Raw genomic sequence first — 19,593 nt, 5'->3', positions numbered from 1 at the left:
GAACACTATGTATGCCAAAAAGGACTGACCGTAATATGGGTCCTCTCAATGGTTAAAACCTGTAAGAGAAAAGGACAAAATCCAATACAGTAAAGGACAAGTCTCAGACATGTAGTCAACTTCAGTCTCCATTGTGATTTCCTGAAAAGGAAAAAGGTGTAGCATCACACAGTGTCAGACATACGTGCATTACCCATTCGTACATATGTCATGCATCAAAATGCCATGCTTGTATACAAAATGGTGGTCATGTCGTTCTATGCTGTGTAGATGATAAAGCGCATCTTTTGTCTTATTATTAGGATAGGTGTTCATGTGAACATGTGAACCTGTGGCGGTGATTGGCCGAAAAAGTGTTCGGCTATGTTGCTCTGTGAACATAACCTGAATGATTAGTAGAAGTAGTTACATAAATCAGTTTGATCGATCGCATATCTGATCCTGGGAAGAGGGGGGTCCTTTACATCACCAACTCTGGCGACAGAGAAAAATGAAAAAACGAAGTAACATAATGACCTGGCTCGTTGATTAGCACAAAAAATGGCGTTACGTTTAAGTAAAGAACAAAAGGTGTACCAGCCGCGAAAGTGTAGCGCCGGTACCCTGCAGCGTGGAATAGTCTTACTTGAAGTTGTGGTCTCTCCCGCCATTCACCTAATCGGTATCTTCAGGAGCAGGCTGGCTACGGAGTGGCCAGTACTCCTTGCTTTTAAAAGGGGAAGCGGATCGGGAGCCGGCTTCCGGGAACGGGATACGTCATCACGTGGGTGACGAGTTGCGAGTAGCGCAGCGTCTAGAACGCTGAAAATGTTATGTAATGACTCGCTGATGGTGGTGCCCGCGGAAGTAAGAAAAAGCCCAATTTCGCAAAGGTGATAAAACACAGTGTCGAAGGCAAAACCACATTGAGGGTTATAGTAGAGCCAAAATTAAAAATGAAAATGAATTTAGAACACACGTGATATGCGCTAAAAGGTACCTAGTGAAGGAGATTAATGAAGAGCATATCGTTTTAAGAAAAAATGCTTGATAGGGAAGTCCTTATCCATATACTAGAAAGTAATGCTTGGAGGAGTAATGCTATTGGTGATTACTATGTAGCATATAGATTTATAAAGTAAAAAAGAAGCCATTTTCCTGACCACCTCTAAAGATAAAATACCTTACTTTTTCACGATCCCCAAGGTGCACAAAAATAAAATCCCTCCTCCTGGCCGTCCCATAGTGTCTGGCATAGGCTCTATATCAGAGCCACTTTCCAAATTTTGTGATGCTTTTTTTCAACCCTTGGTACAGGCCAATACAACCTACCTGAAAGACACAAAAGACCTCCTCGGACAAATCAAAGAACCTTACATTCACCCCTAACACCAGCTTCCTAGTCAGCCTCGATATAGAAAGCCTCTATACGAGCCTACCACAGGACGATACACTAGATGTTTTGAAAAGCTCAATGGACAGTATCACCTGGTCCTACAAAACCCCAAAGTCCTTCATCATGAAATGTGCTGCACTAGCCCTTAAAGAAAGTTTCTTTAAATTTGAGGGGCAACTATATTTACAAACATTTGGCACTTCAATGGGGAGCACATTCGCCCCAAGTGTAGCGGGATTGTATGTTTTCAACTTCGAACAAAAGTTCCAACTAACCCCCAACAACCCTCTCACCACCAACATACAATTTTACAAAAGGTACATAGAGGATGTCCTTCTTATATAGGAAGAATCTGAGGAATCTTTGGAAGCCTTTTTTTCCTGGATCAACAGTTGTGATCCTAATTTAAGATTTACACACACCACAAGCAGAAGAACCATGACATTTCTATACCTCAAAATAACACTCGCCCATGGAAAACTAGAAACTAAGACTAATTTTAAACCTACGGCAAGAAACTCCCTGTTACATTTCACTAATTTCCATCCTTATTCCCTGAGGGAAAACCTTCCATATGGACAATATCTGCGTCTTCGCAGAAATTGCAGCAACCTTAAAGACTACAAAGACCAGGCTCAGGAACTGACTTCAAAACTGAAAAACCGTAGTTACCCTGATACAATCACAAGAAATGCAAAGAAACTGGCACGGAAACAGAATCGTGATGGACTATTAGAACCTAAAACATCTGCAGACACTTCGGTCCCTCTCACGTGCGTGACAACCTATAATCCAGTATCCAACCAAGTGGCCAAGATTGTACAGAAGCACTGGACTTTATTAAACACAGGCAAACTACAATGGGAAAAGCCGTCATTCTCATATAAAAGAGGAAAAAGCCTGAAGGATAGTCTTGTCCACACAAGACCCCAACAACGAAATCGGCAGGAGAACACCATCCATAATGCATGGGGGTTACCCAGAGTAACAGGACACCACCCATGTGGTGATTGTAGTGTGTGTCATTTAACACACCCTACCAAGACACTTAACTTAGTACCGGGTAAAGTCTGGGAAATCCATAGACACACAAACTGTAACTCAACAAATGTTATCTACCTCATAACTTGCCCATGCAACTTGCGTTATGTAGGAATGACAAGTCGGAGAATGAAAACCAGAATCTGCGAACACAGAAGCAACATCTGTTGCAAACGCAACATATCCCGGATGACTAATCATTTTTTGGAACTGTGTCACAACCCGAATGACATGCGCTGGGTAGTGATTGAACAACTAGATAACAACACCACCAATATCCAACAAAAACTATTGGATAAAGAACAAAGATGGGTGTACCGCATGTCCACCCACATCCATGGTTTGAATGATAACATTCCTTGAAACAGCCTTCATCGCTAAATGACCAACAATGTGCCCCATGTCTGACCATTGTGTTTCATCCTCTTGATAGATAATAATCACTGAAGCATTGCCCCATTAAACATCACTTTTAAGATGTGATTACGTTTTTTTCTGAAACTATATGCTCTATAGTAAGCATTGAACCATTGCCCCTACAAACATTACCTTTAAGATGTGATGGCGTTTTTATAAATCTTAATTTTTTATAAATCTAATTTTTATAAATCTATACGCTATATAGTAATCACCAATAGCATTACTCCTCCAAGCATTACTTTCTGGTATATGGATAAGGACTTCCCTATCAAGCATTTTTTCTTAAAACGATATGCTCTTCATTAATCGCCTTCTCTAGGTACCTTTTAGCACATATCACGTGTGTTCTAAATTCATTTTAATTTTTAATTTTGGCTCTACTATTGTCTTCAATGTGGTTTTGCCTTCGACACTGTGTTTTATCACCTTTGCGAAATTGGGCTTTTTCTTACTTCCGGTCACCACCATTAGCGAGCCATTACATAACATTTTCAGCGTTCTAGACGCTGCGCTACTCGCAACTCGTCACCCACGTGATGACGTATCCCTTCCCGGAAGCAGGCTCCCGATCCGCTTCCCTTTTTAAAAACAAGGAGTACCGGCCACTCCGTAGCCAGCCTGCTCCTGAGGATACCGATTAGGTGAATGGCGGGAGAGACCACAACTTCAAGTAAGACTATTCCACGCTGCAGGGTACCGGCGCTACACTTTCACGGCCGGTACACCTTTTACTCTTTTCTTAAACGTAACGCCATTTTTGTGCTAATCAACAAGCCAGATCATTCTATTCCTTTGTTTTTTCGTTTTTCTCTGTCACCAGAGTTGGTGATGTAAAGGCTCCCCCCCCTCCCAGGATCAGATATGCGAGCGATAAAACTGATTTATGTAACTACTTCTACTAATCATTCAGCTCTATGATCACTGGTAACGATAATAGGTTTATGTTCACAGCGCAACATAGCCGAACACTTTTTTGGCCAATCACCACCACAGGTTCACATGAACACCTATGCTAATAATAAGGCAAAAGATGCGCTTTATTGTCTACACAGCATAGAACGGCATGACCACCATTTTGTATACAAGCATGGCATTTTGATGCATGACATATGTATGAATGGGTAGTGCACGTATGTCTGACACTGTGTGTTACTACACCTTTTTCCTTTTCAGGAAATCACAATAGAGACTGAAGTTGACTACATGTCTGAGACTTGTCCTTTACCGTATTGGATTTTGTCCTTTTCTCTTACAGGTTTTAACCATTGAGAGGACCCATATTACGGTCAGTCCTTTTTGGCATACATAGTGTTCCTTAGCGAGAACACTGAAAATGCTCTAACACGTGGTGATTTTTTACCACACACTTTCACTTTCACGTTAATTGAGAGGTCCTGAAGAAAGCCCCATTTATTTTTTTGAGCGGGCTGAAACATGTCGACCATCATTGGATAGTAATTGGCTACACATATTATCCTTTATTCACTCTCTAGTTTTTAAATATACCCAGGATCACCAAGAATAAATTCAACAGGTAGAATCCGGAGGTATTTTTCGTTTCACTTTCACTTCATCACATTCACCCAACACCTCAAACCTGCTCCACTGTAAACAGGTGTTGTTCTCAGCTGGAACCCGATGACGAAGCATGACACCAACCAGGTTGGTGTGTGAGGGTTTTCTTAAAAAACCATTGAGGTGCCAGACATTATCGTGTCAGACAGTCATCTGAGGAGGCCTTCTTATTTGATTTATAATTGACTCTAGAGACAGGACGGCCTTCCACACGTCCTAGCTCTCTCTGTTGTGTTTTAAGTTCTTCATGAATGACATCCCTTGGAAGTTTCCCTTAGGGTCCGCGCTCACGCCGCCAAGTCTTTGATGATGTTTCACTAATATAGGCCTTTATTTTCTGTCAGTCCCATGGCTTGTCTCACTCTTTCAGCAGGGTTTTAACAATCGTGGCTTGCCCCTTTGCTTTCTTTCATCTCTGCTTAGATGTGGGACTTGATGACCGGTACCTTCAATGATGCATTCATATGTCATTGTTCGGGGTTCGGGCCACTAGAATTATGCAGCAAGAAAAGGCAGCGTTTCAGGGCCCGGGAGGGGAATCGTCTGTAGTCACACTTTCGTTAAGACGCCCCATAATTTGAAGCCACTCGCATGGCGTAAAGCGAATTATAAACAACACCAAGGGGCATATTATCAAGGGCATTATCGCCGCTTTAGCGGCACTTTTTGCCAATAAAGCGGCGATATGTTTATCGCCCTATTAGCAAGCCTGCGCTAACAAGCGTTAGCGCAAGCTTTCCGGCGTTAGCTGCCGTTTTTTTCATCGCCTTGCATGCCAGCGATATGTATCGCTAATGACATGCAAGATAATTTTTCTATCGCTATGAATGGCCAGTGATAATTATCGCTGGCCGTTGATAATAGGCCCCATAATTTGCAGCCACTTGCGTGGCGTAAAGCGAATTATAAACAACACCAAGGGGCATATTATCAAGGGCATTATCGCCGCTTTAGCGGCACTTTTTGCCAATAAAGCGGCGATATGTTTATCGCCCTATTAACAAGCCTGCGCTAACATGCGTTAGCGCAAGCTTTCGGCGTTAGCTGCCGTTTTTTTCATCGCCTTGCCTGCCAGCGATATGTATCGCTAATGACATGCAAGGTAGGCGTTACTAACCTAAATTTCACGGTATAAATCGCAAACAGCACTAAGCTGCATTATTAAAGATGACCCGCGATAAAAAAATTCGTGCTAAACCCAGATGTACGCAGGTTTTTAACACCTGCTAAAAACCTGACTAAAGCCAGATCTCCATCAGAAGACCCACAGACATCAAAGAGGTAGGGGCATATTAGCAAGTAAGGGCGATGATTATCGCCCGTGCCAAGTATCGGGAGTTTTGTTATCGCCTCCTTTCCCGATAATAATAATGCAACATACTCATTACCTCTTTGATGTCTGCTGATAGCTGCCGAAGGCAAGGTATCGCCTGAATACCTATCGCCTCTTAGCGGGAGTTATCGCGCCCTTTCCCTGACACTATCGCCTCTTACACACGTGTTGATAATACATCGGTAAGAAGCTGAATATTACTGGGGAAAGGAGGCGATAACAAAACTCCCGATACTTGGCATGGGCGATAATTATCGCCCTTACTTGCTAATATGCCCCCATATTGTCTAAAAGGAGTCAGAGCACCAAAAGAATTTAAAAGCATTTACCTTATAAACACAGTACAAATGATATTAAAAGTATCGGAGAACCAAAGAAATGTTTAAATGCATGAGCTAAAGTACTGATCATTCAATGGCAATATGCCAACAAATGTGTGCAGCGTGGGAAGTTAATTAATGGGCCACATAAATAATTAAAAGTATCGTGAAACTAAATAAATGTTGCCAGAACTGCTGCCACAAAAAGATATGTTGTAATGCATCAACTAAGGTACGGACACATTAGTTATAAGTAGTCCGTTGCCAACATGTGAACAAACGTGTGCAGGCACGTAAAGTTAAATAAAGTCCCAAGTAATAAAAGTATCATAGAACAAAAAAAAAATGTAGACAAAAGTTCTGCCACAAAAAGATGTTTTGAAATGTAGTCCATTACCAACAGGCAAGGTAAAAGGAGTCGCATACCATCCTTAATGCGATAAATCTAGTTTCAGACATAAAAGCAGATGGAATGAGTAACTGGGCCACGAGATACTGATAACAGAAGCACACCACCAAAAGAAGCTATAGCCAAAAGAAATGTCGGAAAGCAAACTGGCAAGCATATGGGCCAATAAGAAGTGAAGATGGGATGTAAATCCCTTTTAACAGATATTAAAATAAGTAGATTTCCCAGGCGAAACCAAAAAGGAAAAAGAAAAAACAACAGAGGGGAGCTAAAACGCACATTGCGGAGAAGGGAGGGAGACTGAACGTGATCACTTTTTAATGGGATGCTTCAGCAAGGAGTGCTGAAGTGGAGCCCTCCATTAACAACACAAACCACCCACCTCATGTTCTGCGACTCCTTAACAAGGGTAATGCGTGCTAAACAAATGGCAATAACATAACTCTAGAAAGCAGAAAGAGGTCAGAAGACCTTATACAGTGGGAAGCACAGCTGCATTACCCTGATATGCGTTTGAAGTCTCACGGAGTCTATGGGAAAGAAAATACCATAGCCCGGCAGAAGCTCTGCCATTTAGGAGGTCTGGCAGCAGATCAGCAACCCCAAGTCTTGGCACACAGGAGAGGGGAAGAAATGGGTGTACACAGACTACAGAGCCGGGTGTGCACACAGTGGTAAATGTTAGGCATGCACAAGGAGATAAAGGGTTAGGACTGCAGGCAGCCCAACATAATGTCCTCTAGGAGGTGAGGGATTAGGGCTTCAGATAGACGAGGGAGAGAACAATTTAAAGGCATGCTCAGGACTGGCAGTTAGTGGCATAGAACTAAGGGTAGTAGAGTTGGGTGTGCACAAGGCAGTAAGGGGTACAACTGCAGAGCAGTTATGTATGGACGAGGAGCCTTAGTCGCCGAGAAGCCCTTTCCTGCTTTCTGCTGCTCTGTCCGCAGCACGGTTTCAGCACCAGTTCATTGTATTTATATTTATAGGTCATGCGGGTAATTGAAAGCATGCTTCTACTACCTCCTCCTTCAATTCGAAGTTGAGCAAGGCCAATGTATATCGATGGTCGAAAAAATATCTTGGAAAATGATAACTCCACCAACGAGTTGTGATTAATTGCCTGACCACCTCTAAGTTTAATGAATAGGACATTCACAGATTTCTGGCAGCAACTCCTCAGGCTTCATCCCAAAATGCTGCTGTTGCTGCCCCTGCTGCTGGGGCTTCTCATGAAAGTTGTTCATCAGGCCACTGGAGGAGCAGAAGGAGTGGGGCACCAGGAGGAGATGGGGGAGAGGGGTGCACGAGGCATGCTGGGAAGGGGAGCACATCAGCAAATCGGAAGTGATGGAGGAGTGACCAGGAGAAACCCTGAGTGAAAGCAAAAGCTTTTACAAAACATTAAACTGGCTGCAGTAAAAGCGTGTCAGAGGTGGGGACATGGTGGTGGTGACCAGTTTCTGTTAGCGGCAACCTAGGCCATCACATTTTTGAAAGGGCATTTTGAAAACACTCATGCAGTGGGCAATAAAATCAGCACTGACTCCAAAAGCACATACAAAATGCATACCTCCTTGAAAAAAAAAAATGAAACATGAAGTGCTGATCAAACAAAAGACGTTTGGGGCTACAAAAGCATGTCATTACAAACTCTTTGTTTACACATGCGGCTCGACCTAGATGAAAAAAAGTGCGCCGAAAGTGACAGAAAAGAACAGAAGTGAATGCATACATGCAATAAGGCCAGTCGCAATGGGAGGGATCCTGGCACCCGAAGGAGTGACAAATGCAACCAATGAACGGATAAAAAGCCAGCATTTCTGAACGGCACATTAAAGAATGAATGGAAATCGATTGGCGTGCTTGAAGCCCAAAGAAGAGATACAGCATGTGATTGGATGTATGTAGATAAAAACTGTAATAGCCACCTTTGACCTTGCTGGTAGGTCGCTCCTCCACCACACAGCTCCGACAGTGTGCCCTGACGCTGCCGCTTTTGTAGAAGTCGAGGCCCTCCTCCACCCGCAGGCTACCACCTGCGCCTCATCCCTGGTGGCCAGTGGTAGGCCCTAGGTTTGTATCTTTGTGCCCGCTTTGCCTTCTGTCTCCCCCTCGCTGCCCTTAATTTGTGCCCTTTTGCCTTCTGTTTCCCCCTCGCTGCCCTTGATTTGTGCCCGTTTTGTGCCTTCTGTCTACCCCTCGCTGCCCTTGATTTGTGCCCGTTTTTTGCCTTTTGTCTCCCCCTTGCTGCCCTTGATTTGTGCCCGTTTTTTGCCTTCTGTCTACCCCTCGCTGCCCTTGATTTGTGCCCGTTTTTTGCCTTCTGTCTCCCCCTCACTGCCCTTGATTTGTGCCCATTTTTTGCCTTCTGTCTCCCCCTCGCTGCCCTTGATTGTAGCCCATTTTTTGCCTTCTGTCTCCCCCTCGCTGCCCTTGATTTGTGCCCGTTTTTTGCCTTCTGTTTCCCCCTCGCTGCCCCTGTTGTGCCCGATTGCCTTCAGGTGCCCCCACCGCTCCCGTTCCCACCGCTGCAACCCCTGCGGCCCGCCACCCTCACTGCCCATTTGCTGCCCCAGCCTCCTGCCTCCCAGCTGCTCCTCCCTCCCATATCCCCATATATGGCGGCCGCTGCGCGGTGAGGAGAGCGACCCTTGACCTTGCTGGTAGGTCGCTCCCCCCACACAGCTCTGCCTGTGTGCCCTGACGCTGCCGCTATTGTAGTAGTCGAGGCCCTCCTCCACCCGCAGGCTACCACCTGCGCCTCATCCCTGGTGGCCAGTGGTAGACCCTAGGTTTGTATCTTTGTGCCCGCTTTGTCTTTTGTCTCCCCCTCGCTGCCCCACCAAGACGCCGCAGCAGGAACAAATAAAATGATAATAATATCGAGTTATTATAATTTTGTATTTTGTTTCTTTTCACTGCAAAAAGCAGTGGAGCAATGCTCTTCTCCCTTAGCGGAGAAGCCACCACTGGTTACAAGTTTGTCAGAAGAGGGTGGGGTATTTACCTCCGTTAACCCAGGGTGAGATATTTAGCACATATGGTAAATGCCTTCATTCTGAGTTTTCAAGAGGGAAAAGGGGAATAACATATGGAATCGCTGTTTAATAGACTGAATTCTGCATGTTTCTCTGGGCCTTTTCTCTAAAACATTTTGGCACATTTACCTGTCCGAAGTTATCAGGAAAACCTGTGAGGCTTTGATAATTACCACACAACTTATAATTCTGATACAGAGTTTAGCCTTTGACTCGTAGTGAGGGTCAAGGATGGGTGAATTTTGGACAAAAGGTAGTGAGGATTGCAGATGAGTTTGTGAAGGTAAACACAGCGGTTCGAAAACATTAATGCCGTTACCCTAATGGCACTCCTAGCAAGCAACAAAAGTTTCTTGATTAAGTCCTTAACCAGACAGCTGCATAAAGGAAATGGGTGATCAATTTTCAGATACATGTAAGGATCTATTGATTTTAAATACTTCTCAGATGATAGATGCAACTGTTGTTGATTCAGTAAAGTCAATAAAAAGATCTGGGAAAAGTTTGAATAAGATCTTCAACAAATACATTTGAAAATGGCTAACCCCAGAACCTGGTTCCCTCTCTTTAACCACAAATCACAAACATCAAAATATAGTCATTCTTTCGTAGTAGTGAACTCTTTAAAAGCATGGTTTTAGTTCAAATATCTTGAACTATGTAGGTGCGATATAGTTTCTGGACAGGATACTCTACATTTTATTATGCTTTGTGATCTTTATGCTGGTTTATGTTGCACATTTATTGTACCCCTTCTTAAAGGTATGAATTTTACCAACATCAGGCTGGCTTTGACCTATTTACAAATGTTATCCCAAAAATGTATTTGTTTTTATATTGTTGTATTTTTTTTAAGGGAGCTTTTAGGAAAATACTATTTATAACCACTTTATCGGTGTTTTTTAACTTTCCTGGCATGCTGCATATGCACTTTTATAGCCTGTACTGACTGAAGCAAAGTTCTACATGTTGATGCCTGTTTCACTTTCCAAGCACCTGCACTTTGCGATGTGGGAATTTCGTTACAACATTGGTTGTATTTTGATTACATGTATGGCGTGTTCTTCAAAAATATGTTTTTGTTTTATAGAAAAAGATGATTTCCAAAATAAAAATGATGATGATGATGAAGATGGTGTTGATAATAAATATGAGGTAAGACTTAATGGAATAAAGCTGGGCTGAGAGTATATTGAGAAAACTTAAATATGGACAGGGGCTCAATGGGTTTTTAAAGTATGAGGATAGGTTTTCCATTTTATCCCTTGTCAAACTTTAGGTAAATTGGTCCAATTGTATAAAACCTGAATTATGTCTTCCAAAAAGCATTGTGTATTTAAGTAATGGCCCAGGATTGAACCACAGAGTCCCTGATCCATGGAGTCAACTTGTGACCTTAAAATTGTGGCTGAATCGAGGGTTCGAAATCTTAATGCTCAGGGTTACTGTTTGTTAACACTCAGGTGTTAAGTACAAGCTCACTCCAAAGTCAAGGTTTCTGGAAAAGCAACGATCTTTTTCGTATCTTATCTTAGCTTTGAATTACTATAGAGGGATGGTGAACCGAAATGCTTCGTTTTTCAAAAGCTGAGCCTTTGAACTAACGTCTTATTTTTTGTCCATGCTGCTGTCACTCAGAATATGGAAAACATTTGTAAATGTATTTCAAATTACACAGCCAGGTGACAATTGTTACACTTTTACCTTAGTACAGTTGTCAGCTCTTGGTTCCAGGTCGTCTAAAGTGGTGATATCCTGTAGTATGCTAGATTCCTGGAAACCAGGTCTGATTCCCAAGTGGAAGCAAGCATTTGACTTTTCTAGGATCAGATCGAGATTGATAGCAAACCCCGCCATGTCAATTGCAAAAGGCCTGTCTGGGGCAAACCTTGCTTTCCAGCCTGTCACTTTTCCAGAAGCATTCACATGGACCGACTGATAGGATAAACCACCTGTGAGGCCCACAGGCCACACAGACACCTTCTTGGTGTATCTCATCTGAAAGAAGATAAAATCAGAGTCAATGCATACAATAAACATTCAATTCATTGTTCAGTACTACTGTGACAGCCACTCAAGCTTTTCCTGTAATTTCCTGTAATTTTTCTAGCTCCCAATGTCCTAGAGGTCACACAGGATGTGTGCACCCTGAATATTGACACCCGAATATTTATAGGACACAATATAGATGCCAAAATATCAAAAATGGAAATATCAACGGTTAAGTATTCTAGATTTTCTACACCTAACTCCACACACACACACACACACACACACATATATTATATTATCTACTGGCGGTCGCCAGTAGATAGTTATAGTTAGGACCGAGTTCCCACAGGAAATCTGAAAATTCTATTTTGAATAACTTTGGCGCCGGTTGACTTATCTTCGTGAAATTTTCAAAACTAATGGGGGCTCCACTCAGCTCCTACCCTGAAAGTCTCTGGGTGATTCGTCAAGCGGGGGCTGAGAAAAAAGGGGGGTCCCAAAACGCGTTTTCCCCATGCATTTTCCCGTAGGACCTTTAGTTGAAGGTACAGCCCGAACGGCTGAACAGAATTACTTGAAATTTGGCAAAGAGGTAGTCCTCAGGTCAGGCATGTGCCTTTTGCATATATGGTGTCAATCTGTTCAGTAGTTCCTGAGAAAATTGCAGTTAAAAGTACATAAATATCTATATGCGCGCACCGTGCGCGCACGGTGCTCGCACTGGGCGCGCACCAAATGTCCGCGAGCGTAATTCTGATTGGTGGTTAGATGTCAGTCAACATTCCAATCGGTCGAAATCAGGAAGTGTCGGACGCCATTTTGTGTGTGACAGTGAAAAAGAAAGGTGGAAAACGTGAAAAGGGGGCAGGGTAGAGAGTTCCTGACCCCCTAGCCTTTGTCAGGGGGTCCCTGAAGGACCCCGAAGGGTGAAAAAAACATTTTATTTTCCCTGACCCCCTAGGCCTTCTCAGGGGGACCATGAAAGACCCCTAAGGTCCCAAAAAAAAAAAAAAAGGTAAATATTGCGCGGTGTGCGCACGGTGCGCGCACGGCGGCAAAAATTTCATTAAAAAAATAGAATCAAAAATCAAGTTTAAGTGTTTAGATGTTGGTTGGCTCTAAAAAGAGCCGTTGTGTTCATTCAGTGTTTTTTTGTACCTACAAGTAAGTACCGATGCAGAGTCTAAAGTTCAAGAGGAAAACTCTGTTCCCTTCATCTGTGAAATGTACACCGCCTCCTCTACAAATGCCTTGCATGTTGAAACGCAAGTTGTTGTGGTATATAGAACCCATACCATAGTCTCTGAGGAAAGCAGAAACAGACTTATTGACGTGCTTTTTTGCTTTCTCAATCTGCGGACAATATTGGTTGGACCAGTTCCACTTTTGCCTTTGGCATATATTAGAATATACAAAGGTAGTTTGTGGAAAAAGTGACATCAATTGCACAAAGGTGTCCTTAACAAGCATTTCCAGACCTACCCCAGTTAAAGTGCCTAGGTCATTTCCACCACAGTGCACAATTATAAGGTCAGGCTGTGGGAGATGTAGAAAGGATTTCACCAAAGGCATTCATTGGTGCCACTTTAACCCTCTCTGACCAATCCATTTAATGTCTACATTTGGCAAAGCAAGGTCTTTCACAATACCTCTTTTTTCCGCATACTTTTCACTTCAGTAGACATAGCTATGACCTACAATCCACACTGTGAACATCTTTCAAGGAGATCTGGATGCACTCAGAAGGTGTCTTTCAGTAGAATGGCAATATGAAAAGAAAGCTAGTTGTAAAATGAAGGCTTACATACTTTTTTTAATAAAAAGAACTCATTGGCTGTTTCAGACCATTCAACACTAAAAACTAGGCTGTATGTTTAAATTTTTAAAAGCATGTTTTGTATTGGTTCAGAAAAATGTGTTCCCACAGAAGATTACTTTGGATATGCTGTTAGGTTTGAAAAGTCAAGCACTCTTGCTCTTTGGATTAGAAACATTGTGTGCTGAACTTCTGACCTCTCTGCTCACACCAGTGTTCCATGATCTGTTGCTATGGTAGCAGGCAGAAGTCATGTTGGGGGTAGGAATCATTTGGAAAGGGTTGAAATTTGCAACCAATAGAAACGTGTGTTTCCATTTAAAAAAATGTGGGAAGCAATGTGATTTGAAGTTAACATGTATATGTGTGAAAAAAGAGAGGGACATTTTGCCATTTAGTGGTTCTGGTGAGAGGAGTACAGCTCAGAGATTCTGGCTCTGATAATCTGCTGTGTGAGTGGCACATTTCTTTCTCAACTAACTACTTTTAAAGGTGAGTTATGAATATGAGAGGGGATGTATGTGGTGTATTTTGATATACATATTATACATTTGTTTCTTCTTTTAAAGTTGTGTTTTACATTTTATGTTTTGGAAGATATTTAACTGCCTTGAACTTGTAAGATATTATGGAGTATGTCTTCACCATAAGTTAAGGTGTACTGGTATCACCCAGGAATACTGTTTTGTGCCTAGAATCACATCATGAGTCTGTGTGCACACAGGAATTGTTGTCAGAGATTTAATTTGTGTTGCTCTTGTTCTGTAAGACTTGCACTCGTAGGAGAGGGGCAGCTTGTTTTCTTGAACTGTGATGGTTAGCATTCAGCAGAAATCACTATCTCACAGATGAGAGGCAAATGCTAACACATTTGAAAACAACAGGGTAGATTTTCCTTCCACTCCTGCAATGGGTGAGGTAGTTCCTACATGTTCAAAACTCCAATTAACCCTTACCACAGGTGATCTTACTTACATCTCTGCAGTCTTCATGCAGTTGTGCAAGCGTCCATGCAGATCTCTCTTGCACCTGACAATACACAGTCTCCAGAAACACACTCTTAGCACACAGGCAGCTGCTTCGCCTGCACTCCCATGCTTACTATTCAGCACTGTGTGGTATTTCAGATAGCAGTGTGTAACGCTAACACATTCAACATCACCAAGGCTCATTTTCTTTGCTCTAGTCTAATCCCTCACCCAGGTTCCACATGCTCATGGTCTCAAGTAGCTGTTAGGACATGTGCTCTTTTCTGCCTCTCTAAACTATAAGGAAAATGTGTCAGGCTGTTACAGTAATTATCACTTGCTCTACCACAGTAGTAAATGTGCTTTGAAATTGCCAATCAAATATCGTTTTCTGCCTAGAATCACACCATGAGTCTGTCTGCACACAGGAATTGTTGTCAGAGATTTAATTTGCGTTGCTCTTGTTCTGTAAGACTTGCACTCGTAGGAAAGGGCAGCTCATATGATAGGATTTGAAAAGCTCAAAAAAATATAGTAATATATTTATATTACATAAAGGTATTTTTTTTTTAGTTTCCTTTAGGTATTGCTGAACAACACTGAAATAAATTAAACATGCCTATAAAATAAAGAAAGAGAAAAGAACAGCAAAAACATCTATATTTGAAGACAACTGGACAACAGAAATTAGTTGAAGAACCTCATGTTGGAAAAAAGAAAAAGTCTTCTGGTAAGCAGACTAAGGATATTTCTTAAATATCCTCAAACAGAGAAAAAATGTACAAAGTATATCCACTGCAAATAGTGTTTCAAGAAGAAAACAACAAGACAATAGAAAGAAAATACTAAATGCTAATGTCCAATCAGAAGCAAGAAAGAATGACTTAAAAAGAAAAACTGAATTTCAAAACATTCGTAAAAAAATGTTTCAGAGAAGAGTGGTGTTCAATTTGCTAGAGGATGTGAAAAAATATAGGTAGAAAGCAATATTTTATAAGAAAAAGAAACATATTGAATCAATTGTTGCAAAGGCTTTTGAATTAAAAAGAAAACTATTCATATTAATTTTGAACAGGATCCGTACATTAGAAAAAATAGTCAATGTAATGAAGTCAAAAAGCAAAAGGAAAAGAGTAGTGAAAATAAATAACTTTTGTAATGTGTTCTTAGGAGAATGGAAGCATAGTTCAAGTACTGAACCATTTTTTAATGAAGAGAGTTATCTTCAAAGTAATAGTTTGCTGCATGCAGTTGACACCAGTGGTCGAAGTTCTGAAGTTAAAGATGGTTGTGTAATGGAAAAGGAGAAAATGGTTCCAAGAAATGAAGAAGAAGTGTTAGCTGATGAGGTTATGGGGAAACGTCCTAAAGCCCCAGTGTACACTTGGAATTGTAGTAGTATTTGTACTGTACGACAAGAATCTATTGATAAATTACGTGACTTTCTAAGAGAATATAGTAAAAAAAGTGTTAAACAGAAGGTTAAGGTGCTTCAAAGACTACATCCATGCAGAGTGAGAAGAAATACTGGTTTGCAAGGACATTCTCTGGCTTGTCTTTCTAGGAAAGTTTGTCAAAGTGTTTTTCACCATTTTAGGATGCTGGCAGTACATCATACTGACATGAGAAAGTTTGGGAGAAGATTGTATTTTGCTAAAAGTCCAGCACTAAAGTTAAATGAGTTGAATAGGGCTCTGTTGCGTGGATCTGTATCAGATGTAGAGAAGGTTACTGATGATATTCAGTTTTGTTATTTTGGTCCAGAACAAGAAAGTGCAGGAAATGACACAGTTATTGAAGAAAATGTGGAAGAGAATGTTGAACCCACTGTTAGTAAAAATTTTGAAGATCAAATGACAACATTTACTATCATCTCTAATGAAATACCAAATATTACTTGTATTTGTTGCCGGAGAAGCCATTATAAAACTCAAACAAGGAATGTTGATCGCTATGAAAAAAGTGAAAAAGAAAATAATTATGAGTGGAAGGATTTTGCTATATATTTGTTTCTGGAAAATTGTTTTGATTTGGGTGAAGATCAGCGTATTTGTAAATACTGTTATAACAAGTTAGAAGAAAATAAAATGCCAGCTAGAGCTGTACATAATAATTTAGAATTGGTTGATATTCCTGCAGAACTTAGTGATTTAAATACGTATGAGTCTATACTCATTCAGTGTGTCCATCCGTTTCAGACTATAGTTCGTATGGAGCCCAAAACAGGTAAATTACCTCCTTCAGATTTACAAAGAGGTTTAAAAGGAAGAGTTGTCTATTTGCCATTAGATTTGAAAAAAAAATATTGAAACAATTGATGCAGATAGTTTGGAAACTGAACCATTAGTTATTCTGGTTAATGGTGTACCTACAAAGAATAAGAAAATTTGGCAGGAGCTAGTAGATGTACGAAAAGTACAAAGAGCAAATTTATATTTGAAAAGAAATAATAAGTACTATGAATCAATTTATATGGATGAAGATGAAGAAGTTTTACTAGCAGACACAGGAATTCCAACTGGGTAAATTGAAAAAGTGGATAAGTCAAAAGAAGCAGAAACTTATGAACATTTCAGCAGACATCCTCTTCATTCTAAAGAACTTATGGGAAACACTATTGATCTGTTTCAGATGAAAAAAGCAAAAGGAACTCCCGTGAGTGTATGGGAGGAGAGCTTGGAAGCTCGTTGTTTTCCCCAGCTGTTTCCTACAGGAAAAGGTGGACGATATGATGAACGTCCAGTACAGATTCCTGCTTCTGAGTATCGGGCTACAAGATTATATGCAGAAGATCCAAGATTTCGTCAAAGTATTCCTTATTTGTTCCATCTTTTATTTGAAAGTGACTTGTCTGCACTATCTTATGCAGGAAATCACATTTTAAAAACTGGAGTACAGCTACATAATGTGTCTGCAAAGGATTTTATGAACAAAGTGCAACAGCGAGATGATCATTTGGAATCTCAATTGATTAATCTGATGGCTTGTCAGCGTGGAACTAATGAATATTGGTACCGACGCCATGGAGAATTGAAATGTATGCTACGGAATTTAGGAACTCCTACATGGTTCCTTACCCTAAGCTGTGCTGAACACGCTTGGATGATTTACTGGATTTTCTTCGAGAGGCAAATTTAAATATTGAGAACATCCAATACAAGTCAGCAGGAGAATTGTGCTCATTGGATCCGGTTAATGTTTGCAGATATTTCAATCATAGATTTGAGGCTATGATGTCCTTCATCTGCAATAAAAAAAAATCCACCTCTTGGAGAAGTTGTGGATTTCTTTTGGAGAAAAGAGTACCATATTCATATGCTGTTGTGGATCAAGGAGGCCCCAAAATTTGGAACAGATTCTGATGATGCAGTTTTATCTTTCATTGAAGAATATGCAACATGTGCTATACCTAAAAGCACAGAAGATAAAAACTTAAAAGAGCAAGTTTTACATTTCTAAGGTCATCGGTGTGGAAAATACTGTCGACGAAAGTACAAGAGTAAAGATAAATTCTACACAAAATGTCGATTTGGATTTCCACGACCTGTTCTTTCAAAAGGAAGAGTAAACAGTTTTATGTCAGCTGTGCGACATACCATTACAAGAAAATCTCCGAAAAATACCTACAACCTAAGAAGAAAAGAAGAGTCAAAATATATAGATGACCACAACCCAGTCATTTTATCCATGTGGAATGGTAACATGGATATTCAGTATGTAACTGACAATTCTATTGCTGTTGCTCGGTATTTCACATCTTACATCACTAAATCTGAGAAAACGGAATTGAAAGAAATGTGGAAAGAAATTTCTCACGAGAAGACTGTCAGTAAAAAGCTATACAGTTTCAGTTTAAAGATGTTATCGCATCGAGAAATTGGGTCATACGAATGCTCAGATAGGTTATCATCTGCAAGTCTGTACTCCAAATCCAGAAGAATAATTTGGGTAAGTTTAGGCCTTGCAGGAATGCGAAATCGGGTACTGAAATCTATTCGAGAAATTGAATATTTAGCAGAGAATGAACCAGAAAGTAAAGACATTTTGAAAACAAATATGTTGGACACATGTTACCCAAACAGAAGTCATCATCTTGAGAACATGTGTCTCTATGAAGTGCTGCAGAACTACATTTTTACACGGAATGCCACAGAAGACATCAACAATGGAAAATATAAAGTCATTGGTGAGGAAGGATGTTTGGTGAAACAAACAAAAGGAAGTTTGATTAATCACAGGAAGCTGAGTTGCGACACTACTGACAAAAAGGAATTTTACTACTTAGCACTTTTACAGCTGTTTAAACCATGGCGTTCAGAGGATGAATTACTTGGAGATTTTCAGAGCTACGAAGATTCCTTTAATGCATGTAAAGATAGCATAGAATGCAGTACTTTCACAAATTATGTACAAATGTTAAATGAAGAAATTGAACAAGAAGCTACAATTGCAGCTGAAGTAGCTAGAGACAGTTCTCAAGACAGTCAAAGTTCTGTTACTTTCAGTCAAGATCCCCTAGGACAACCAATCATAGAAAATGAAGCTGCAATAGCCATGACTGAAGTGGAAACAGCTATGAATCAAGCTCAGGAAGATTTAATAGAATTATCAAATTTGGAACAACAACTGAATGATGAACAACAACAAATTTATGAAGAAGTCACAAAACAAATTGATCATGGATTACTACATGAAAATAAAGAGTGCTCATGCACATCATTTGAACCAATCAGAATGTATGTGAGTGGACAAGCTGGAACTGGAAAAAGTTTCTTAATTAAAGTAATTAGAAGCTAGCTACAGAAAAAAACGGATTCAACTTTGTCTTGTGTTGTTACTGCTCCAACTGGGTTAGCAGCATATAACATAAAAGGAATTACCTTACATCGTTTGCTAATGTTACCAGTAGAGCATGAGAACAAAATAGAATACCACAAGCTAACAGGAGAAGCATGTTTTGAAGTTTCAAGAGTGTTGAAGAAAATGAAAGTTCTCATTATTGATGAGGTAAGCATGGTATCAAACTTAATGCTTGCCTTCGTGCATTTAAGAATGCAGCAAATTCTAAAGACAGACTATGACGTGTTATTTGGAGGAAAACATGTTATAGTTTTTGGGGATCTACTGCAGCTCACTCCAGTTAAAGGACAACCAGTATTTAATACTCTTGCACATGAAGACACGAAAAAGTCATTAGGAAGTATAGGTAATGTGAATATTTGGTCATACCTTGAGTACAAAGAACTCATTACCAATATGCGGCAAGCAAATGATGATGATTATGCAAGTATTCTCAAAGATAT

General features: G+C 40.6%; 1 protein-coding gene across 1 annotated transcript in view; it reads right to left on the bottom strand.

Annotated features, from left to right (window-relative positions):
* LOC146871493 (galactosylgalactosylxylosylprotein 3-beta-glucuronosyltransferase 1-like) overlaps positions 1-19,593 on the bottom strand; it is a gene marked incomplete at its 5' end in the record, with an annotated part of 689,458 nt that overhangs the window by 530,110 nt on the left and 139,755 nt on the right. Inside the window, one exon of the mRNA XM_085647092.1 lies at positions 11,219-11,512. Within this exon, the coding sequence (XP_085503218.1) occupies positions 11,219-11,512 (294 nt within the window). The remainder of the gene's footprint in view (positions 1-11,218; positions 11,513-19,593) is intronic.

Source organism: Triturus cristatus, chromosome 1_1 (assembly GCF_964204655.1).
Source record: "Triturus cristatus chromosome 1_1, aTriCri1.1, whole genome shotgun sequence".
NCBI lineage: Eukaryota > Metazoa > Chordata > Amphibia > Caudata > Salamandridae > Triturus > Triturus cristatus.
The sequence above is the reverse complement of the archived record's forward strand: the minus strand, read 5'-3'. Positions and strand labels throughout refer to the sequence as shown.